At 38.3% G+C, this 24,623-nt stretch overlaps 2 protein-coding genes across 4 annotated transcripts; one reads left to right on the forward strand and one right to left on the reverse strand.

The window, feature by feature from the left end:
- Nucleotides 1-5,341: 5,341 nt before the first annotated feature.
- On the reverse strand, nt 5,342-5,962 carry LOC131769294 (uncharacterized). Its single transcript, XM_059085024.2, has one exon. The coding sequence runs from the start codon at nt 5,960-5,962 to the stop codon at nt 5,342-5,344; it is 621 nt and encodes a 206-aa protein (XP_058941007.2).
- An 11,824-nt stretch (nt 5,963-17,786) lies between these two features.
- LOC131769295 (uncharacterized) lies at nt 17,787-24,235 on the forward strand. Of its 3 annotated transcripts, none has more exons than XM_066173603.1 (7): nt 17,787-17,851; nt 19,918-19,984; nt 20,297-20,453; nt 20,727-20,965; nt 22,382-22,429; nt 22,784-22,964; nt 23,622-24,235. In XM_066173603.1, exons 2-7 carry the CDS (start codon nt 19,924-19,926, stop codon nt 24,124-24,126), a joined length of 1,191 nt encoding a protein of 396 aa, XP_066029700.1. In that variant the 5' UTR covers nt 17,787-17,851; nt 19,918-19,923; the 3' UTR covers nt 24,127-24,235. The 3 variants fall into 3 exon arrangements, with proteins under 3 accessions (XP_066029700.1, XP_066029701.1, XP_058941008.2); XM_066173604.1 differs by lacking the exon at nt 17,787-17,851 and adding an exon at nt 18,763-18,791; XM_059085025.2 differs by lacking the exon at nt 17,787-17,851 and having other exon boundaries at nt 19,871-19,984.
- Nucleotides 24,236-24,623: the final 388 nt, after the last annotated feature.

The following is a 24,623-nucleotide window of genomic DNA, read 5'->3' on the forward strand; positions in this document are numbered from 1 at the left end:
TTAAAAATTACATTCCACCGAAACAGCTAAAATATAAAACAACCAATCGATAAAAACTTGAAATATAAAGCTGAAATATCAAGGGGCTAATATATATAAAAACGACTAAAGTATAAAAGGAATAATTTAAAAACGCTCTCCTAAAAAGATAAGTCTTCAGTTTTTCTTGAAATCGTTCAGACTGTCACAAGATCTTATTCCTAGTGGCATGTCATTCCACAACAGTGGTGACGCTACTGAAAAAGAACGAAAGCCATAGTTGCGCAGATTATATTTAACATCAAACAGGTGATGGCCATCAGCAGATCTTAAGTTGCGCCTAAGAATATACCCCATAACTAGGTCAGACAAATATGAAGGTGCTATGCCATTTTGACATTTAAAAGTCATGAAAAGAATTTTAAAAATTATGCGCTCTTCTGCAGGAAGCCAATGCAGTTCCTGTAATACCGGTGATATATGTTCATGTTTGGGTGTAAGCGCAACCATTCTGGCAGCTGAATTTTGAACATGCTGAAGCTGCTTGATAGTTTTTTCGGCAGTCCATACAAAAGTGAGTTACAGAAGGCCAGTCTGGAATTAATGAAAGCGTGCACAAGTATTTCTGCTGTATGGCGACTGATATATTTCGTTATACGACTGATATTTTGAAGGTTGAAGAACCTTGCCTTACATACAGCTGTGAGATGATGTTTCACTGACATGACTGTATCATACAGAACACCAATATTTCTAGCTGTCGATGTCTTGCTAATCAACTCATCACAAACTGAAATTGACGTCAGGGACGGAGGTGGGCGACGGCTGGCATTTAAGATAACTAGTTCTGTTTTGTCCCTGTTCATCTTATGCATGTTTACTGTCATCCAAGCATCGATATCTCGCACACAGTCTTCTATCGCTAATTTGGCTAGGTCAGCAGTGGATTATTTGAAGGTGAGGTATAATTGCGTATCATCGGCATACAAGTGGAAATTAACTTTATGGTATCTCATAATATCACCCAAGGGTGAGTTGTAGAGCAAAAATAAGATAGGTCCAAGGACACTACCCAAGGGATATGTTGACTAGTTTAGTTATTACTGGTATTAAATCGTGGAGACACTCCTTTAGAACTGTTGCAGGAATAGGGTTAAGGTCACATTACTAACGACTAAACTTAATAACTAACTTCTCCAGCTGCATCTCAGAGACAGGTGTGAACTAACGAAATAAAACTTTGCTGTGTTCAAAACACGCATCTGAGAAAGGATCTTGTAGTATTGGTCTCCTGAGATCAAGGTCTGCTCTTATTGTAACTATCTTCTTCCGTTCAAAGTAATCAGCGAATAGATTCGCAAGATCTTCAGTGGAATTACATGGTGGGTAGAGCTTTTCAGCCCTACCCTTCAGTAAGGTTTCCTAGGTACCAAACAAATCACTTGGCTTGGATTTAAGTTCACTAATACGATCTGTATAATAGCTTGCTTTGGACGTACGAATGAGCCTGTTAACAACTGTATTGTTGCGTGTAAATTTCCCTGTCTACAGTTAGTCTTGTTTTCTGCCAACGGCGTTCTAGTCTTCACCGTTTCATTTTCTGTTCCCTGATCTCGGGGGTAAACCAGGGAAACTTTGGACGTAAGGTTACAACCTTATTTTTATAACGACCATGATCATCAAATAGCGAGGTTAATTTCGCGTTGTACGGTTCAACCAAGTCGGCTTTTGATGTAATGTCATTATCTAGTAGATTCAAGTTCCTGATGTCTTTACGAAACCTAGCAAAGTCAATACACTTAAGGTTCCTGTAGGCAGTTTCTTTCTTTTCTGGGGAAGGTTTGGGTAAGAGTACTTTACAGCATACAGTATAATGATCAGATGGAACGGGATCAATTACCGAAATATGGTGTACTATGCTGTCTTCAGATCTGGTGATGATCAAATCTAAAATATGATTTCCTTTATGTGTCGGTTACTTTACGTGTTGAGTATGGTCAAAAGTTTGTAATAGTTCCATAAATTTAACAGCACTCGCGTTAGTGTGATCATCTCTGTAAGGTAAGGGATACATCACTATGTCATTGTAATTGAGCTTTGATAGTATCAACGAGTCAGCTTACCACTTTTTTTAGTGCTGTGGGTGCCAGATTTTTTATTTTCTTGATAATCGATAAGGCTGCAAAACATGAAGACACGGTTTTTATTATGTGATCTGTCCACTTTAAGTTTTCTTGTACCCACATACTGAGAAATTTGAAGAATTGTACTCTTTCAAGAACTTCACCATTGACTTTAATCCTAAGCGTTTGGTTATCCAACTTGTGTTGTCTTGACCTCTGATCTGTGGTGATACATACACGCATACATACATACTTTATTTGGTATAGTAGGTTAAATTAAAGGCAGCCAGAGGCTGATGTGGACCTACTGTCTACGGAATTTAGCTAAAACTATCTTAGTGTACTATTATTAAATAGGATCAAAATTACATACTAAAAATATTTAAAATTTTGATACTTAAATTAAAGGTAAACGGACTAAACTACGGATTATTCAGCTAAAGCTACCTAGGTGTTCTATTATAAAATTTGTTCAAAATAACAATGCTGAAGATATTTACAATCTTGATTCTTATGGGATTAAAATTACAATACTAAAAATATTTAAAATCTTGATTCTTGTTGGATACCATACATGTTTCTTTAAGAAAATTAAGGTTATTAATAAAATTCTTATGCCAATGTTCCTTTAGAAGGCTCTTAAAGTTCTTGAGGGAGTAGGAATGTTTGAGAGAAGTAGGGGTATGTTGTTAAGCTAGTGGGCCTCTGTATCTTAAGGAATTTCTGCCAATGTCCAAGTTGTATCTGGGTAGAACGAAGTGATTACTATTTCTGAGGTTATAGTGTGGATTGGCAACACTAAAGAGGTTTGCTATTTTATCTGGGGTAATATTACCATTTACTTTGTACAGTAAGATGAAGAGCTTCTTCTTATATTGGTTTGATAATGGCTCCCATTCAGTACTCTCTAGGGCATCTTGATCAGATATGTTCCGTGGTAGTCTGTAGATGGTTTTAGCTACCCTTGCATATGTTCGTTTACCATTTGCTTGGTCTTTTTCCCATTCAATAATAAGTTTGAGTTACCTGACCGGTCTTCTAAGGTACATATTAGAGTGGTTTAGCAAGAGGACGGGAACGTCATTTGAGAACGGCGCACGCAGGAAAAATGCTAAGAAGAAACTGGGTCGAGAACGCCGTCGCGTTGTGTTGAAAAGTGATTTAGCAAGGGAAACGTGCAGCAAATTCTTGTTCTATCTTGAATATCAGTTGACTTTCGGTAAAATTCTCGACGTAAATTGCTAGTTAATCAGCTACAAAACAGGGCAACGAAATTAATGTTACTGTATACCACTTGTCAAACGCCGACGGGGACGACTACGGCACGAGTTACTCGCTAGGACTTTGTTTGAATACCAAATGAGGTGAATTTTAAAATTCTACTTTGACTTAAACAAAATTTGGGAGGGTAGTTTTATATTAATTTCTGTAGAATTTAGCCCATTGAATGTGTTTTTGTGAAATTTGTGTAATTGTCGTCATCTTTTCATGCAAGTTGTTTTCGTGAGAACGGCTTTCGTGATCTCTGTATTGCGACTCCTTCGTGGCTTCCCATATCACAAATCATGGCGAGTGGTGGTTTAAGCTCCGTCCGCGATGCTTTGTTAACAGCCAGCTTCTATGATATTATCGACGATGACGAATTTGTTCTTCTATATGACGCCTATTCGTCAAAACCTATTTTCCCATACTGGAAATTCCCCAGATTCAGTGTAGACGAGTGGAGCGATGTGGAGTGCAAGACCGAGCTTAGATTTGCGAAGAAACATCTGCCTGAATTATGTAAATGTTTAGAAATTCCTGAGAAAATTACATGCGTGCAAAGAACAGTGTGTGGTGGGATGGAGGGCCTGTGCATTTTATTGAAGAGGTTGGCATACCCTTGTAGTTACACAGCGAGGCCACAAGAAAACCAAAGGGTTATGTACAATGGCCACAAAAGAATACATTCCATAAAATTTCAGAGTGTTGTCATCCCAAACGGATTAATTGCAAACCTTCATGGCCCCTTTGAAGGTAAAAGACACGACAGCACAATGCTCCAACAAACAGGCACTCTCAATGAGCTTCGGAAGGTGGCGTTTCATAATGGGCATCCTTTTTGTCTTTATGGTGATCCTGCATACCCTTTGGGTGTTAACCTTCAGGCCCCTTTTAAAAACATTCAACTCACTCCACAAATGGTTTTTTACAATGCGACCATGAGTGAAGTAAGAGTTGCAGTTGAGTGGCTTTTTGGTAATATTACAAACTATTTTAAGTTTATCTATTTTAAAAGCCAATTACAAATTAACATGAGTTCAGTGGGGAAATTTTACATTGTTTGTGCCTTTTTGGAAAATGCGTTGACCTGTCTGTATGGTAACATTGTGTTAGAAAAGTTTGAAGTTCAACCACCTTCTTTACAGGACTACTTCCAATAATTTGAATTCGTTTCATTTTGTATTTTGGCCAATAGAAGAGTTACAGTTATTGATGTTGGAGGGTTAAAAATTTAAAGAAAAATTGTATTAGCAATCACTTGTACATTGTTTACCTTTTTTTTTGGGCTTTCTATGAGTGCAAAGTATTGTAGATCCAAATTTGTAAAATAAGCTGATGAGTGAGAAAAATATTTTCTTCAGTAGAAATAAACATCAGCACAACCTACATGTGTGGACATTTCTGTTTACGCTTAATACTTTTGTGACATTTATGCAAATTTTTGTGCCGTCATGGATTTAATCAATTAGTACACTTGCTAACTTAGGTCACGGAATTCCTTGAAAAATAATGGAAATTTTCATAGCTCAAAAGTGTATTACCCCTGGCCCCTGGTTAATGTGTACCAATTACTTTATCTGGTAAACACAACATTTGTTTTATGATTGTACACAGTGCTTTTTAATGATCAAGGTTGTAATTTTCTGTTTTATTCGTAAAATGGGCTGCTGCCCAAAAATTTTATGTAATAAATAAAGATAATCAAGATAATTGGCCTTTACAATACAAAATATACTCTATTTTATTAAAAATGTTGTTTTATATAAAAAAAATAAAAAACATACAAAACTCAGATAATGACATTGCATTCAATGCTGATGTATATCAAACCCAAACCCTTAATCTCTCTTAAACTGTTGCTGAAATGCACGTTTTTGATGCGTCAAAACTTGCATCATTTGATGCTGCAACATGGCAAATTGTTGTTGTTGTTAGCTGTGCTGTGGTTGCTGTTGCTGCATTTGTTGCAGCAGTTGTTATTGAAATAATTTCATTTGCTCATTTTGAGCTTGCATTTGAGACATAAACTGTTCAGTTTGAGCTTTTTGGGCTTCTCGTTCTTCCCTTCTTTCTTGAAGTTCTTGCTCCTTCATCTCTCGCATATTCTCTCCCTTTTCTCTCAACCACTCTATTGCCTCTCCTGATCTTCTTCTTTTTTTCTCCTTTTTCCCTTCATCCTTTCCTGTTTCTTCTTGTCTCTTTTTGGTTTGTCTGAACCTCTCCATTGCTCTCTCCCTCATCTCTATTGCCTTCTTTTTCTCCCCCTCTACCAGTTTCTTGGCCTCGTCATTCTGCTCTTTTGTCTTCTCAGATTCCATCTCTAATTCCACCAGCTTTTCAGCTTCACTCATTTCTTTATCTCCACCACCACTCTCTCTCTTCTCTTGTCTAACTTTTATTCGCCATTTCTTTGCCAGAATATTGAAGCGGTCTCTCACCGACCGTGAAATGACAGGCATACGTTCTACCACAAGGGAAGAGGCAGCAACCTGCCATAATTCTCCTTTCTCCCTGGATCCTGCCCTACTATTGATAAAAACACCCTCGGCTGCCACAGCTCTCAAGAGTTTGACATCTTTCTCTTCATTCCACACCATTATAGATCTAATAACAATCATAAACAAAAACTTCTGAGAAAAGTGGCTATATAAACAAATATTGTCTTAACCTAACATATAGTCACTTGAAAATAGGAGGTACAATCATTCACTTAACCTATTTTTTAAACGAGAAAAACAGCTTATTTTTGTCTTTAGAACTACAACCGCACAGCCAGTGTAACAGATATGATTAGAGAACTAGGATGGGTCACATAAGAAAAAAGACTGATGAAGAACAGACTAACACAAATATGTAAAATCAGGTATAATCTTCCTGACATTAAATCAGAAAAATATTTAAGATTTTGTGATGAGACCTGTACATGTGTTAGCTGTATAACAAAATATAACATTCCAACAAAGCTAAAACAACAAAATATTCTGCCAAAGTACTCCTATTATCAAATACTGTATCATCTGGTAAAACACATGGCTAATTTGCATAATGTTATATATTTTAATTTCTTCGCGTTCAAAATTGCACTTAAAAAAGGTTTAAACTTATTTACAAGACATTAAATTTCATCCTCACTTTTTCTTTAGACCAGGGCTTTCTGAGCTGCTTTCGTCCATTGTAAAAATAACAATAACCACTGAAAAAAATGTTGCATCGATTTTATTGTATCGACTGCTCAACTTGCTCATGCTGTTTATACTAAAACACGATAAATTGCGAAAGATATTGTTCTAAGATTTGTCAGAGTACCCTTATAAGATGAAAAACTGTGGAAGAGAAGAACCCATACATCGGGAAAAAAAACCATCTAAGAGGCCTGATACTAATTATGGGTTGTTAATTAATCGAAACTTCCGATCACATCCGTACGAAGAACCTGGCTCGTGTATCAGAGCACTTTTGACATCACGTCCAGAAAAAAACTACAGTGAGAAACACCTATCCTGGAAAATTATTTTTCGATAATTTTATGAGATTCTCTTACTTTTTAAACCTGTTTGATGAAGGCAAATCCAAGGTGTCTTGATCAGGACGGGAAGACCTACCAAATGCCGTCCTAAACTTGTTGCGAGACCGGCAACGCCATCGCCGTCGTATTAGACTCGTGTCCAGACTATCCACGCGCTTTCCCGAAATGACGTTTCTGAAATGACATTCCCGTCCTCTTGCTAAACCACTCTATTGTGTTGTTTAACTCCGCGGTAGCTATGTCAAGTTTTGAAGGGATGCAGTGGGTAATAAGAGTCGTATCATCCGCGGACTGAAATGGGGCGCAATCATGAACTTCATCATGATCATTTACATATAATTTAAACAATACTGGGCCCAAGATAGATCCTAGTGGTACTCCAAATTTGGTATCAATGAGTTCAGATGTTTTGTCATCGACTTGTAGGATCTGTCGTCTACCATTAATGTAACTCAAAACCCACTGTAGGAAGTGGTTAGAGAACTTCATGTTATACAATTTTTATAAGATCTTGAGAAGATTGACCGTGCCAAAGGCCTTTAAGAAATCTGCACATATAGCCATGGTCAGCTAGCCCTTCTTCATCGCTTGGATGATTTCATCTCTGAAGTGCATCAATATTGAGGTGGTAGAACGTTCATTCACCTTGGGAAGCACAGGAATGATGGTTATTGGTCTGTAGTCATCACACTCCTTTGGGTTCTCTACTTTAGGAACAGGAGATATTCTGGACTATTTCCATGCAGTGGGAAAAGTGTTCTGAGTAATACATTCGTTTATGATGTGCGTTAGCAGTGAAGTGATGTATTCTACTACGGGCTTAGCGTACTTGGCTGGAATAAGGTCAGGACCTTTGGTCAGGACTTTTGATCTGTTGTTCTACCTTCTTAAAGGAGACTGGACGTAGTAACAAGTCGTTACCATAATCTGAGAAAGAGGTGATGTAGTTTTTCAGACATTCTGATGAAGATGGATAGGTTCCCAGTATCCTTTGTGTGTTGTTAGTAAAATGGACGTTCAACTCTTCAGGATCATAAGCAAGAGGCTTAAGGCTAGAATTAAGAATACGATGTATCGTATGCCAAAGCTCCTTTGGCTTTTTTGACGAAAGTGCCTTTTGATAGAATGTACGTCTTGCCTGCTTGATCTTTGTTCGGAGTGAATTTCGTGTGCCTCTAAGCTTTTTCCAATTATCTTCTGATTTAGTTTGATGGGCTTGATATCGAAGGTCGTTCCTCTGCATTTGAGGCTGTTGAATGTCATCAGATTTTAACCATGGTGCAGGAGGGCGTGTGACTCTAATTTTCCTCAAAGGAGCGTGTATATCAAGGCATGAAGGAAACGTTGAATTAAATAAGTTTAGCTTTTCATCGATGACATCTGTTCTGTAGATGAGGTTTAAGGGTAATTTTGAAAAATCTTCAATAAATTTTTGTTCATCAAATTCCTTTTCACTTCTGATGAACTTGAAGCGTGATTGAAAGTGCTTAACACGAACATTCCTACAGACGTATGGGGCGTTATGATCACTGACAGTTGGACAAGGAAAAACATTGGTGTAGGTTACCCGGTTTGGTACATTGCATACTATATGGTCGATCAGCATACTTAATTTTGATGTGATGCAGGTAGGTACTTTAACATGCCGGTGGAGACTATAAGAATCTAACATGTTCTTATACTGGACAACTATTGCTGAGTGACGATCAAGCAGATAGATGTTGAAATCCCCCATGATCAGTAAAGCACCATCCCATTCAGTTGTTAAGTGGGTGAGGAGATTTTCAAATTGCTCCATCCATGTTTTGTAGTCAAGAATACATTCTGATCGATAAATGGTGCTAAGTAATAATTTACTGTGTTTATTGTGACCTGGTATCTCTTACCACAAATGTTCAAGTTGGGCTCCTTATTTTTATCAGCACTTCTTCTTTCATACTTGATGTGATCTCTTATATGAACACCTACATCACACCCTCTAATTGCATCACGGTTACAAAATAGACAGTTGCAGCCGGGATTGGTGACGTATCTATTGGGTGTGGGTTATTTTTGAGCCATGTTTCACTCATAGTCATTATATCTATGGGGTACTCCACCATTGTTGCCTGAAATTCATCAAACGTTGATACCATACCTGTGTGTTCAAATGGGCAATACTCAGTTGGTTACCTCTGGACAGAAGAGCTTGCAGATGGACATTGGCATCAGTTACTACATTAATCGAGTCGTGAACTTGTGCAAATGTAAGTTCATCATCCGCAAAGAGTGAAATAAAACTATCTTGACTGCATTTTGCGAGTGGGAGCTCGGTGACTGAACATTTTAAGCACGTCAACTCATGTAGGCTGTCTGCTTTTATCTGTTTTATATTATTAATTCCTGAACATCTTGCGTGGAATAAATCTTTACAGACTCTGCGAAGGAGGCGTTTGTGGTTGCTTTGGACAACATTGTTGACATTTGACACAACCAGTGGAACTGTGTTTTCTCGGATGACTGTCATTTCTAGTCTTCAATGTCGAAACTTCCGCACCTGAATTTTTCTCTATATCACCATCCTGCAATAATAACTTTGTGGTTGCAACTGAGTTTGAATAATTAGGATATGAACTTGCTGTCATTCTTTATTGTTTTCTATGAGTGTTTAATGAACCCTTCAGGTGTGCATTCAGAGTCGCTGACAAAGGAATTTGGTGTTCTTCATAGATCAAGGACGAGTAACAAGCATGGTCCCATGGAAGAGTTCTGATGCTAATTTCTTGACTTTCAGAGTTTGAAAGGAGTCCAGTATCATTCAAAAGGATCCGATTTCTACTTCTCAGATGTTTCCCTTCACCAAAACCTGTACCAAGACTTGGTGGTTAACTTTACCCTGCCTTATAAGTTGAGATGCGTTGAGGGAAGGCATTCAAAGACCAGAAAATAGGCAAAAAACCAGGAGCCCCAGATAGCATGCCAAATTGTATTATGCAAATGTTAGTAGGATTTATTATTATGCCAATCTTACCAGTAGCCCTGAACGATTACAAAAGGGACAACCTAAGAATACCGGGTCACAACACTCCTGGCTCACGAAGAGCCTAGTCGCAGTAGACTTAGAGGATAAGAAGGGGATTAATGTAATGATACCAGGTCACACCGGTCCTAGCCTACAAAGAGCCCGGTCACAGTAGTCCTGACCCAGGTTGTTCGAAAGCCGATTAGCGCTAACCCACGATTAAATCGCCCTAGCCCAAGATTAAAATTTAAACCATGATTAGATTCTGTTCCTGGAAGTGCGATTAGCACTATCACAGGGTTAAAATAAAGGTTAACTTTAACACACTTAGCGAGGTGGATTAACTTGAACAAAACAAAACAAAATGGCCTACTTATGAAAACAAAAATAAATGAAAATCGTTGGGTTCAAATGGTGTGGGTGGAGTTTGGTTTGCAAACACACATATGGAAAATTAACCAAAATTATTACACCAATATTCTAACGACAGTATAAAAAAAAAAACAAGGAAAAAAAACAAGAAGAAATGTAAGATATTTGTGAATATATTGCACAGCTAATGGCCAACAGAGTGCAACAATCAACAGGGATTTCAAAATAATGCAAATTAAATAAACAAATTAAATAAATAATGAAAAGGTTATCAAAGTAAATTGAATATTTGTATCAGTTACCCCAGTTCATCATAGGCACAATTATTGTAGTTTCTCTTTGCAGTACATTAATGTTATAAACTGAGATGAGATTTTCTACATCATAGTTAAGAAATGGTCACATTGCTTATTTGCTTATAGAAGCTAAGTTTTTCGTTTGTCTCACGATGTAGTCACGTGCGATGTAGATCGCGAAGTTTCGACTGCATACTGCTAGTCTTCTTCAGGCGATGAGGTCGACTGGTCATGCGTGATCTTAGAAAGCATGATGCTCTGCTATGATTAGTTGTTTTTCAACAGCTCTGATTGGTACATTTCGATCCTTTCTGTTTCATTCAGTGATTTTCTCCCTCGGCAGTCCGCTGTCGCACGGCTCTCCTGTTGTTGTGTTGTTTGATCGTGGGCATCCACGCTTCTGGAATTTCTATTCTACTATCCCTGTTGATGTTGTCAGGGTGAAGTCTTATATGAATTGCCTCTTTGACCCTGCACGTGTAGTAATAAGGGTCACGATCAATAAAATTTACTTCGTTCCAGAATGGCTTGTGTCTTGTGTTGTAGGCATGCTCTGAAATGGCGGAGGTCGCGGTACAGGCGAGTCGGATGTCTCTATCGTGCTCCTTAATTCTGTCTTGCATAGGTCTTCCAGTCTCTCCGATGTACACCTTGCTGCATTCACAGGGAATCCTGTAAACTACGCCATCCTGTTTAGTCGGGTCGACAGCGTCTTTTGGTCGCACTAACTGAGATCTTAGCGTAGTCTCCGACTTGAAAACAGCGTGTACGCCTTGTTGTTGTAGGGAACGGCGAAGCTGTTGGGACAGACCTTTGACATAAGGTAAAACTGCAGTAGCTTTGAAATCGTTGGCGGGTTCAGGATTGTTGATTGGTTTTCCGGTCTTGGTAAGTTTCTGCAAGAAAGAAAAAGGATAACAACCATTAGAAACCAGAACAGATGAAGAAGGTTCCATCTACTTCATTCTGAGATCAGAATGAGGCCAGAAAAAGTGTCAATCATCATCAGAGCATGTGCAGTTTGGATGGCCATGCTGAGGCTGATGATCGGCCTAATCTTGTTTGCCTCCATGGTCCAGAGGATGGCAAGGTCATCCGAGACCACATCTGCAGCACCTTTTTCTGACAATTTATAAATTTTACATTTCTGCCTTATGCAATCAGTTTTGCTTCTACTTTAATTCCCCATAAAATATAAAAATTCATAGATGAATTTACGGGGTTTCTGGTTGAAAAAAACACATTAAAATAATTTTGACTCAAGAATCTGTTTATTACGTCAAAATACATTTTGAGAACAGAATACATTGAGTATGTTTTCTAATAAATTATACTAGAACAACATATGCCCAAAATATTTCTCTTGGAGGACTTCTTACACTATTCCTCATTTAAAGTGAATCAGTGTCGGCAACAAAAAAATTTAATGCAGTTGCAAAGGTTTTGTTGGCTTTAACTTGTTGCTCCAAAAGATGAATTTGCAATTTCAATTTCTGTTTTTTAAGAATCAAAGTTTCCTTCTGAGTACACAGGCATTCATCAGAACATCATCATTAATTATTCTTTTTGCAGGCTTCTTCCGTTCATCAACCTGGCTGGTGAAGAATGCACGTCTTCATTGATGCTCAAACAGTCTCCTTCAATCACAATCTTCGCAAGCTCTGCTGGTAAACGAGCATCTATTCCCATATAATATTTCAAGCGCAATGAAGGTTTCACTGAGGCTCAAAAAGTGTGAATTTAGTTTTATACATCACATAAATGAAACAACAGAGGGAGCATCTCTCCCACAAGGAATCCTTAGCTTAATCATTTAAAAAAAAAAATTTGCGTCAAAACGAGCTAATAAAAATTGGTTATTTATAAATAGCCGTTCGTAAATATTTGAAGAACACTTCTTAGTGTAAGATAAATAAAGAAAAAAATAGGAGCACCCTGTCTTTAGCAAAACAAATTCTAATCAAATTGTAAACTGTATCCAAGACATTCTTCGAAATCAAAGGTTTTGTCTCACTCCCGAATACAGATCAATTCCAAAGTGATGGTGGTATGCAATCTTCGACATATGAATTAATCAAGAGAAGCTGAAATTTATATCTTTATCTGCTTAATTACTAATAGTCCATCATGAACGTTTATCTAGCGTCAGCTTAAACAGGGTTTAAACGAATGCAACCCTGTAAATACCGCAAAAGCAGCAAATAGGTTTGAAATACTGCATAGCAGCCTTCGCTTCATGAAGTCCATGTATTAAAGGCCTTAGTAGGTCAGAAAGGGGCGAGACAGCCTTGTAGGGTTCAGGTATATTTGATATTTCCTCATCTGGTATATCTGGAATTTCAACGGCTGGAGAATCAGAGGAGAAGTTTCCATAAACCCCAAAAATGAAAACCTCCGAGAATTTTCAGCGCATGTACTGCAATTTCATCACCAAGGGTGGACACTGTTTTCCAGGTATTATTGGTGACCATGCGTTCATCTAGTTTTGTGGCAGTATTAGCAGCACTGGATGGAACTTGCTGCTCGGTGATCGATGAACCGGTTTCAGAGGGAGAAACGTGAAAGTCCCACCTGCATGTGCAGGGTGTGCAATGTCAAGCACCGATCTAGCAAATATGCTGTCATCGTCTGAGGGTAGGTCGATTAAAGGCTTCTCCTCTACGAAGTCCGAGACATCATTCATCTCCCTGTCTGCCTTGAAGTCTGCCTCTTTACAAATGAACAGATCAACCTTAGAGTACGGCTTTGCTAGTTCTTGCTTGTATCTAGCAACTGTAAAGTTATCTTGACAACCTGATATTTTGTCTACCACCTTCTGATCTGGGTATAATAGAAGAAGAAGAATAATAATAATAATAGTAATAATAATAATAATAATAATAATAATAATACAGTATTTATATAGTGCTATTTCTATTGCTATTCAATGGCGCTTTACAATTCATTTATGAAAGACATTGATAAATTTATAAAAACGTAAACATCACTAAAATATGAGTAAAAAACTAGCTAATAAAAAATCTGTAATGATGAGAGTAAAAACTGTGAAACTTATAATAGAACTAATTCTCTAACTAATTAACTAACTAACTAACTAGCTGACTAACTAATTAACTAACCAACTAACTAGCGACCTAGCTAACTATAAAATAGCTAATTAACTCGCTAAGCTAATTATAAAATTTGTTAAGAAGGTTAATTATAAAATTTGTTAAAAAGGTATGTCTTTATACAGGTCTGATAGCGAGCTGCTCTCTTTTATGTTGTTCGGAAGAGAGTTCCATAGAGTCGGTGCTACAAAAGAGAAACACCTGTGACCATAACTTACTAGCTTGACAGGTGGTACTTTAAGTAAGTTTTTGAAGGAGGACCTCAGATTTCTGGTTGGTACATAAGGCTTCAGCAGTTCAGTGATGTAACTAGGGGCTTGTCCGTTGAGCGCTTTGAAAGTCAAAAGTAATATCTTGTAATCTATGCGCTGGCTAACTGGGAGCCAGTGAAGCTGCTTTAAAACAGGTTTGATTTGGTCATACTTTCTTTTACGAGTGACAACACGAGCTGCAGCATTCTGGACATTTTGTAGACGATCTATCAGGAATTTGGGTAATCCATATAGTAGCGAGTTGGTGTTATCTAGCTTAGATGTAATGAACGCATGAACTAGTTTTTCAGTATCTGCTAGAGATAAGCAGTCTCTTATCTTGCTAATGTTTCTAAGATGGAAGAAACAGGCTTTGCAGGTACTGGCAACATGCTTATCTAGTGACATGTGCTCATCAAAGATAACTCCAATGTTCCTTGCAGAGGGAGATGGCTCGATCCGCTCACCAGACACATCAGCATACTCTATTGATGGGGGTGGACGGTGTCGTGCACTCAAGATCAATAGCTCCGTCTTTCCTCTGTTTAGTTTCAGTTTATTGCACACCATCCACAAGTCTATCTCAGAAACACACGCCTCTATTTTTGCTATAGAGCTTGGTAGTTCGGCGGGGGTGGGCTTGAAAGAGAGATAGAGCTGGGTGTCGTCGGCGTAGAGATGGTAATTAAGTCTGTGCCGTCTAATGATGTCCCCAATGGGTGAAGTGTATAATAAGTATAGAACCGGACCTAGTACTGATCCCTGGGGGACACCGTACCGAAGTTCTTTCATCTTTGACTTGTTTCCATCAATTATCACAAACTGTTTTCGGTCTTGGAGATATGATCGAACCCATTTTAGCACATTTCCTTTTACTCCATAGCGTTTTGCCATTCTTTCCAGTAGTAGATCATGGTCGACTGTATCAAACGCCGCAGACATGTCTAACAGTAACACGACAACACATTTTTGATTGTCTATTTCGAAGAGAATGTCATTTTGCACCCTCAAGAGTGCAGTCTCTGTGCTGTGAAAACGCTTATACGCAGACTGAAAAGATTCCTCTAGATCATTATCACGTAGGTGATCACTCAATTGACAAGAAACTGCCTTTTCAATTATCTTTGATATAACCTTCAGATTTGAGATAGGTCTAAAATTTGAATAATCCTCGGAGTCCAGGTTGTTCTTCTTCAACTTCGGTTTGATCACTGCTTCTTTCAGTGCAGCGGGCATTGATGCTGATTGGAGCGACATGTTCACGATGTTGGTTAAGACAGGTAGAAGGGCTGATTTACATTCCTTTAGAATAGATGCCGGTATAGGATCAAGATCACAAGATTTTTTACCGATAGTGTCTACAAAACCTTCAATCTCTCTCTCTGACATCACTCTAAACTCTTTGAATTCGGCATGACAAGGCTGTTTGTTTGCTTCGCAGGACTGGGTATTAGAAGTCGCTTCATTGGATAGCTCTGTTCTTATTGTCGCTATCTTCTTGTCGAAAAAGTCGGCAAAATTGTTCGTAAGCTCAATCGTCGAGGGTGCGGTCGGATAGCGTCTCTCTACTTTGCGGTGTAATAGCTTGTCGACTGCGTTGAAAAGAACTTTTGGATCTGATGCATTCTCTGAAATAATAGATGAGTAGTATGAAGCCTTTGCATCCTTAAGCATTTTATTCACAACCCGGCACTGGTCGACATATATCTGTCTGTCGACGCACAGTCTTGACGATCGCCAAGGCGCTCCAGCTTCCGGCGTTTTCTCTTAGCATCACTAATACCCTCGTGGTACCATGGTGCTGATGGGCGGAGAGTTATCACGCGTCGTTTTAAAGGGGCATGCCTTTCAAGTGTTTCCGTCAGTGTGTTTTCGTATTTTTCAATGAGACCCGTAAGATCAAGGGTGCTAGTTGACAGAAGGTTGGACTGCTTTAGGTCATCATTAAAACTGCTCGTATTTACCGAGCGCAGTTTACGATAACTAATTTCCTTTTGTTCCAGGGGTGGTTTCTTTAGGCGAAGCTTGCAGTGTACAGCAGAGTGATCGGACAGCATGAGATCCCGTATTTCAGTGCTATTTACCAGTTCGTCCTCGGCTCTAGTTATAATCAGGTCTAAGGTGTGGCCCTTCTTATGGGTGGGTCCATTTACATGTTGGACTAGACCGAACGATTCTAAGATGTTGTTAAATTTGACAGTATCCAGATTGCTGATATTATCCACGTGATAGTTGAAGTCACCCACTATGAGTAGGTTACCAGGGGACACAACTAACTGTTCTGCGAGAATGCAGAATTCTTCAAAGAATAGAGCACTATTTAGTTGATTTGCCTTAGATGGAGGTGGTCTATAGATGGTAAACGGTCTCCTAAAAATTTAAAAAAAAAATTTTTGTGGTCTATAGATGGTAGATGGTCTCCTCTGCATGGAAAAATTGATCGTGATCGGAGTGCTTCTTAACAGCAGCCTTGCGTACTTCAGCGGCTCCTTCGTCTTTCCTAACTTTTAAAGCCACTTTACTTCCCCTCTTTACAACCAGTTTTGATTAGGGAAACTCGATTAGATTCGACGCCAACGGAAGGTTCAAGTACGGTAGGGATTTTAGCGGCAAATAACACAGCTGAAGCTTACCAGCGTGTCACAGTATTGGTCCAATGGTTACGCCATGTTACACTGCCACAGGCATACCATACCATTGATAGTAAGGTGGCTCGATAAAGAGCAGACTAAGGTAAGGAGGCTCTCAATGGAGTTAACTGTTGGCCAAAAATTTTAGCTGTTGACGTGAAAATTAATCAATTGTAATCGTATGTCGTGTGAAAGTTGACCGTAAAATGTTTTCCTTTATAAGATGTGTCATTTTCAAAGTTTCTTGGACTGTTTTGTCTTGTGGCAAGTGCAGTTACTACGGTTAAACATCCTATCCTAGTAAAGAAAACAAAGACGTTTGGCTCAATCAAGTTCCTTAGGGTTACTGAAGTAGTACGCCATGCATGTCCATGAAAAAACCTTAAAGTTTTATTTAATTATAATCTATTTTTTTTTTCTTTCATCTCAGAATTGGCCTGAGAAGTACGAAGTAAACGACCGGTATAAGTACGTTTAAGAACACTAAAAATTAATTGTTAACTTTTTAAAATGATTGAATTAAACTGGTTAAGGGAAAGAAATTACTGTTAGCCGTGAAATTGCCAAAATTTTAACCGCTAGCCGTTAAAAGGGAAAATGGTCCCTGTATTTTCTCTTGGTAAAAGCCATCATCCATACAGACCCTCCTTGAAGAAATAAGGAGAACATGGTCATTTTTAGTGCAATTATTTGAACACCAAGATATTCATTATGTACCTCTGCAGTTCAAAATTTACATTTTACACTGTTTAAACTTTTAATTGAAAATAGACCGGCTGCTTTATAGATATATGAAGCTAGAGATGAAAAGCTTTATTAGGTCTTATTTTCAAAGAAAGTCTTTTCAGAGAAAAAGTAAACGAAAGATAATTTGTTTACAAGCAAGAGGCAGCTCACGTAATTATATCTAAAAAGGATTGACATGGCCTTTCATTCTAAACAGCAGAGTACCTCTCTTACATCTTGGAAGCATGGTTGTTCTTAGCCTGAGTTTTTCCAAAGTTTTCTACCGCAATGATTGTCCCTACAATTCATGTGTGAAGAAAAATTATTGTACTACCACTGCTCAAAAATGTTATATATTTTTATCAAAACATTTATTGTCGAAGTGCCAGTTAAAACCCATCAATTTAAGATAATGAATTTTTAGTGTTGCACCCCAGGAAGCTTTTAACATTGTGGTAAACAGATAATATGAAAGAGCAATATAATATAGGACAGAAGGGAATCGTCAGCACTCATATCGATTCATCCCTTGAACGTGGCTGGATAAAACTGATCAGTGACAGGATAAACAGGGGTGAGTTTAGCTGTGATGTGTTTTATATAGTTATGTATTGTTTTATTTCTGACCCACGATCATTGATGAATTGTATAAGAAAAATTAATTTACCATTCATCAAAATCGCATTTAACAGCATGTAAATTTGCCTGCCCCGCGACTGAAAAAAAAAACTGCGTTAGAGAAAATTAAGGCAAGGGGAGACTGAAATAAAGAAAAACCTGCTTCAGTGCCTCCTTAACTTGTGACATAATATCGCCTGATGAGGGGAACGTCAGGAAAAGGAAGATCTCCTTAGGAAAAGTCATTATTTCCTGTTCTTAATCATTTGTTGTTTTTTTTTTTTTGCGTAAAAAATGTTTTTCGTTACAGCGAGATTTTCGTACATTAAGGGCCATGATGTATCTCCGGTATCCTAACCATTAATTGCTAATCAAATTTGGCTCTTGCCGTTACTGAAGATAAACTTGATACTGCGATGGATATTCAGTGTTAAGTTGCCATACTTGTATCGTGGACGGGTTGGGTACCACCCAGCTGTGATCGATACCGTTGCTGAAAATTAAAGCTATACTCCCAAATCATTGATCAACAAATCCCTGAGCAAGCGTGAAACTCTTTTGCCTCACGAGACGATCAAAAATATGCGAGAGATGCTAAGAAAAATTACGGCTCCAATTACTGCAGTGCGAGATACCCAGAACTGACGTGGCAACTGATAGGTCAGTCAGCGTATGCTGTTGGAGCCCACGTTTGGATTAATGCCACGTAAGATGGGTAAATGATCGAATGATGGTACACACATTTGTATATAAGAATGTGTTCCTAGACTGGCTTTATCGCAACCTTGTTAAATATTTGATCGGCGATTTCTTTCCATGATGAAAGAGGTTGAAACCAAGAGAATTCCCTAGGTTCATATCAGTACAAAGACAAGCGCTGATTGGTGGAAGGGTAGGTAAGTACAAGCCGAATATTAAATGAAACTTGGGTTTTACCGGTAAAGAAAAAGCTTAAACTGTCCGCAAAGCTGTGAAACGGGATCGAAATTTGTGTTCCCCCAGTCCTATCTGTAGTGACCTAACCGATTCCCCTTCAACGCAGTACATAGTATAAAAAAGGTTTTGCTTTAACTAACCACATGTGGTGGTGCTGTTAGATGTTTCCCTTTACTAAACTACTACCTTCGCAACGATCAGTTTTCATTTTTTACAGCATGAAAACGCGCCTTAGCATTTCTATCCTATTATTCTTAACTTGTTTTTCTGATGAGGAAAATGACGCATTCATACCGAAACTCGTAGAATGCCATGGAAACTGAAGTTAACGATATAATTGGCACTGGCACTGTTTCATGAAATTAAGAACTGCATGCTTGATGATTATTTCTACCCATTAAGTGAAATATTCCTTCCGCAAATATATCAAAAATAAAATATGTTCAAAGTCAGTGAACAAGGTATTATTTATTTTTGATTAATGCAGGTCCATTTACTTTTTATCTAAACACTGCCTCGCATTTCTTTTTTTATTTTAATCAAACCTAACAAAAATATGTCTTCTCTTTCATTTTCAATTTTGTTGTAAAAATGGGCAACAGTGTTCATGAACCAATGAAAACAGGCATGAAGTAATTAGCCCTAGAAATGAAATGTATCTGTGTGCGCGAGGTGGAGGTCCACACTCCCGAACGTCATTGCAAATTGTGTTTTTCATTTAGATAACAAAAAAACAATTCTATGATAATATCATTCAGTTGGCATTTATATGATTTCTATGTTTAAACTGCATTTTAGCATGTAAAGGAAAGGAAAGCTGTGGGAAATTTACAGAAGAGAGCGCGGTTTCATAATTTCGAGTTTCAAAGAATAACGCTTTTTGAACCATGAGAAATAAAATTCTCTTTATTAATCTTATATCATTTTTCTTTTTTAAGCCCATGAGTTCATATGTTTTTATTCCAAAATTTTGCTCCTATTGATATTAAACACATTCCAACTTTACAAACGACAACAATACCAATAAAAAAAAAATCAGATAAACATTCCAGCTAAGGCACTTTCTTACATACTTTAACATTTCAGGGATCCATGATGCCTACAGTAATTGCTCTTAATTTGCTGTTTTTGCTATGTTACATTCCAGAGCCAAGTAAGTAATACCTCTTGTACTTTTGGGTATGGTAGATAGCAATTGAAAGAATTATCGGAATTACTCGTTCGGCAATCGATCGTTTGTTTACTTGTTCACCCTATCGAAGTTCTTATTCCCTCTATTTTTCGTTTTGCGCGGGATACATTAATTTTTTTAATTCATTTTTATCCAAGTCAAGCCGTCATGTAGTTGTACACTTTATTCGAATATAAGAAATCTTTGCATTCTCTCTTTCTGTTACGCCAATGCACAACCCTTTCTGAATTAGGCAAGTGTGTGGAATAACCGTAACGGTTAACTTTTTTTCAGACAGTGCTTACGGTCCATGTGATAATTATAAGAAGCTGGGTGAAGCAAATCGAGCTGCAGGTTACGGCATTGACACGGGGATGTCAGACAGGAACAACGACTGGAAAAAGGAATGGTATCGATTCACGGGTGACGCAGGAGAAAAAATGGCCGACATGTAAGTATATGACCCGTTAATGTAATCACTTGTAAATTTGGTTTCTGCCCTCAAAAGATTACAGTAAGTAAAAATGAATGTTTTTAATTAAAACGATGACTTCCAGACATCTTGTCCAAGATGAGTCCAAAAACGATTTAAATTGAAATCGACGTTTGGTTCTGTGGAAGGTAATTACTAATGCGGCATGCAAAAACCACACAACTTTGCTAGAACTGAAAAGGTTGTGATTTTTTTGTTAATTTAAATATTTTGATTGATTTTCTTTTACAGAAAGACCACAGGAAAATTTTTGGAGCCGCCATCGTGCGGTGCATCATACCCAGGCTTCCTGCGCACGTCTCATCCTGACGGTCTGAGCTCAGGAGAATTTGTTAAAGGAACAGTATGCTTTGCACAAAATGGCGGCTGTTATAAGATGCAAACGATCAAGATTATGAAATGTCAAGGATTTTGGATATATGAGTTGCCTCGACCAGGCATCAAAAGAGCAAGATATTGTGGAAATAAAGGTATAGCTAGCGATGAATTTTCCGTGGGAGATTTTTAAATCAAAAGGTGAAAACCCTTGCGTTTAGCTAAGTTATTCTTGTTGTTGCTTATTGAACTTCTCAGTATACGGGCTACATACTTTATTTTATTGTTCGAAATGAAGTTTTAAGACAACAACAACAACAACAACAGATGATCACAGAAGTCTTTATTTTGCATTTTAGTCCAAGAAATTTAAGGCGACAGCAAACAGTATTGATAATGATAATAGGACTGAAGGGACCCGGATTCGGTCTGCAATCATATTAGTGACTAACAAAATCGGACGACCGCAAAGCGGGAATCTGATTTGTTGATCACGAGAATTGGACTCCACTCAGATTCTGATTACCAATTAATCCAAACAAAAGAATATCAACTGTTGATATTCTTTTAATCAAAAGTATGACAAAATCCGAGAAAGAAATTAGTTATTGGTCATACGTCTTAAAATAAAAAAAAACAACAACAACAACTCGGCGAAATGTGCGACAACAGCGCGTGCTCATGACACGTACTGTCCACGTATTAGGCCTGACGTGCCAACTGTCCCATTACACTGTCCAGTTACAAGCTTGACGCCTACACTGTCCTATTAGTGCTCAAATCGGGGCGGTAATAACCGATCACATTCGAGAATCTTATTATAGTTTTGATTCATAATGGTAATAGGACCGAGTGGAGTCCAATTCGGCCTGTAACCATACGAGTTTACAACATAGGATGAGCGCGAGGCGGAAGTCCGATTTGTTTATCATGAGTTGAACGACACAAAGTCTTGTTACCATGAACCATAACCGTTACTATTTACGAAAAAAACAAATACATTTATGACAAACATCTGCGGTAGAGACAATCTTTAAAGTGAAAAATTTCTCCATTTTGGAAATTCCCCAGTTTTTTTTTCAGGGTAGGTGATTGTTGCTATGGTTATTGTGATCAATACTGTGACTGGTGGATTTAGCTGAACGGACTCAGTATGATTGGCTGCTTCAACTGCCCGATTATATGTGTTCGATTACAGCCAATTGTGAGATTACATGTGTCAGATTACAGCCAACTGTCCGATTACAACTATACCGAATGATTAATGAAAAATAAAGCAGCTAATGCACCAATCACATTTGAGGAAATTGTTATGGTTATGATTAATACTAATACAGGTCTGTCTGTACATACACAAATTAAGAGAAATGATAAAACAAAAAGTGTACTTGATATTAGCCAGGCGAAGCATCAGTACCGTTTTAGTTATTAAATTTTTGGTGAGTTGGTGATTTTAGAAGATCTTGTTGTTTTTAATTTAAAGTCATTAACTTTTCATTAGCCAGGTATTAAGAAAGTTGGAGAAACTATCCCATTTCACTTACAACTTTTTTTATTCATAAAAATAATAGTTCTGAAGCCTACTGAGAAACCATGCGACGAAAAAAAGTTATTATATGGTAAGTGTGCCTGAAATATTTGCCTACACCTCTATATTCACAATATACATACACTACACCTTACTCGATGGTTTAACATAATTGCAATACGCGTGGATAATCATGATTTGCGAGTTGAATTAGGGGCGAGAAGCCAAGGGATAACTGTAACTCATTATACGGAGAGAATATCTCTTTTTTAATCAAAAGTGGGATGTAAAGACAGCAAATCCCTTGATGAAAATTCCTACGTTTTGGATAATGATCCAATGCTTTCCACTCGGATTCAGAGCTCCAGGAGCTCCTTTTCAGTGAACTCGCTTTAAAGAAACATAATATATTCAGATCATAATAATTGACACGTTTATACCACAGGCCTGAACAAGAAAAACGCTGCTAAGTCCTGTCAAGATCTTAAAAAGAAACAGAAGAACACAGAATCTGGAATATATTGGATTAAACCTGATGGTGCAAATGCTTTCCAGGCCTATTGCGATCAGGAAACAGACGATGGAGGTTGGACACTAGTATACAGCTATACATTTACGAACTATAGGTAACTGAGACATGGAGTTTGTCCAAATACGAATTCGCCTAAACTTCAATTTACTTAGCAAATTAGGTCCTGACTGGACGCTCAGGGGCGAGAGAACCGTAGGAAAATGTATAAGCTGAGATAATAGGTAACTTGTGCATCAAGGGTTGAGATCCACTCCTCATCATTGCACTGGCATCTTAACCAAGCATGTTGGAAGTGAAATAAGAACTGAAGATCTTTGTTGATAAGCGGAGCTCACCACAGAGCCACTCTAGTCATCACTTATTGGGGACTTTTTACCGAATGACATTTACGTTTAGAACTTTTTTCAATCGACTTAACATCTCTGTTTGATCGTTGTAGCCCTATTTTCGGCGAAACATATTTGTAAAAAAAAAATGGAAACGTGAATTTATACCAGCCCTCCACGCCCCTTGTTTGTTTTTGTTTGTTTGTTTGTTTGTTTGTTTGTTTGTTTTTCATCTGGGAGGAGGCATTTCGGGACCGTAGCATTTTAGATAATATACGGAATAACTACAAATCAACAAGGTGCCACGGCTACAGAACGAGCTTAGGAACACTCTCTTCCTCGGAGATCTGACGATTGAGGTGACAAGCAATTATCTTATTGGCACGGAAATTTAACTCTTAAACACTTCTCATTTCATTTTGCAGGAACTTTAGGGCAGCATCTAACGCCGTCACGCCACGTCCTAACTGGTACGCTCCAGGTGCTAACGTGCCCGTGTCCACCGCCGCCCCCGTCAGTGAAACAGACTACAACGCCATGGAGTTCAGCCTGTGGAAGACACTTGGCCGTGAGTTCATGATAAAGTCTAACATCAATGACTGGATCGTTTGTACATGTACAGAAAGCAGCGGAAGTCTGGTGGATATGCGCGAAGGATATCTACAGTGTCGCAATATTAAGAACGTCGCATCAAGGTGTGAAGGCCTGGTTCCCGACCGTCTCATCGAGTTTACTGCTGGAAACCCTAACGGCAAGACTGTGGGCCCTGATCTCATTCGTTCCTCAAGTAATACTAATCTTAAAGAATATTACTATTTCGATGGAAACACTGGCACTAATTGGCCAACTCATGATCCATGCGGAACCAACAACCTGAATCAGCTCACCAATGTCGCTAATCCTCATGGGAACATCTACATCCGAGAGTGAGGAGGAGGAATGACTTTCACTTTAAAAGTGGCCTAATGTCTCTTAGGGAAAAAATATTAACTGGCTTAAAGGTCTTGAGTAAATAAAAGGGATGAAATTATATATTTGATATCTCATTACTCTTCTTTTTGTCAACATACTTTCAATGTAACTTTGCAGTGGCCTTCAGACCAGAATATCTGGATTCGAGCTGGGTAGGGTTACATTGTGTGCTATCATGATGAGGAAATCACTCAACCGCATTCCCAGGGCCCCTATTCTTACAGCACCACAACGCCCGAGATAGAGCCGGTAATAGGTGGGACCTGGAACGGGTTAAAAGACACCTAACTTTTGCCTCTCTGTCTACAAGTTCGCTCCCAACTCGTCGGCCCCCCACGATGACAAGATCGTCCCCGTCATCGCTACTAAGTGGAGGAGAACTAGAAAGGGGCGAACTTTCAATGGGGCTTAATTAACCTCCACCTCTCATAGTGTATCTTTCTACTCAGGAGAAT

Source organism: Pocillopora verrucosa, chromosome 10 (assembly GCF_036669915.1).
Source record: "Pocillopora verrucosa isolate sample1 chromosome 10, ASM3666991v2, whole genome shotgun sequence".
In the NCBI taxonomy this organism is placed as follows: Eukaryota; Metazoa; Cnidaria; class Anthozoa; order Scleractinia; family Pocilloporidae; genus Pocillopora; species Pocillopora verrucosa.

Coding starts and splice junctions, on each gene's coding strand:
- LOC131769294 (XM_059085024.2), bottom strand. CDS start 5,962: ATGGTGTGGAATGAAGAGAAAGATGTCAAACTCTTGAGAGCTGTGGCA.
- LOC131769295 (XM_066173603.1), top strand. CDS start 19,924: ATGATGCCTACAGTAATTGCTCTTAATTTGCTGTTTTTGCTATGTTAC. Junction 20,454..20,726: donor GGAGAAAAAATGGCCGACAT/GTAAGTATATGA, acceptor TTTCTTTTACAG/AAAGACCACAGGAAAATTTT. Junction 22,430..22,783: donor CGAAAAAAAGTTATTATATG/GTAAGTGTGCCT, acceptor TTTATACCACAG/GCCTGAACAAGAAAAACGCT.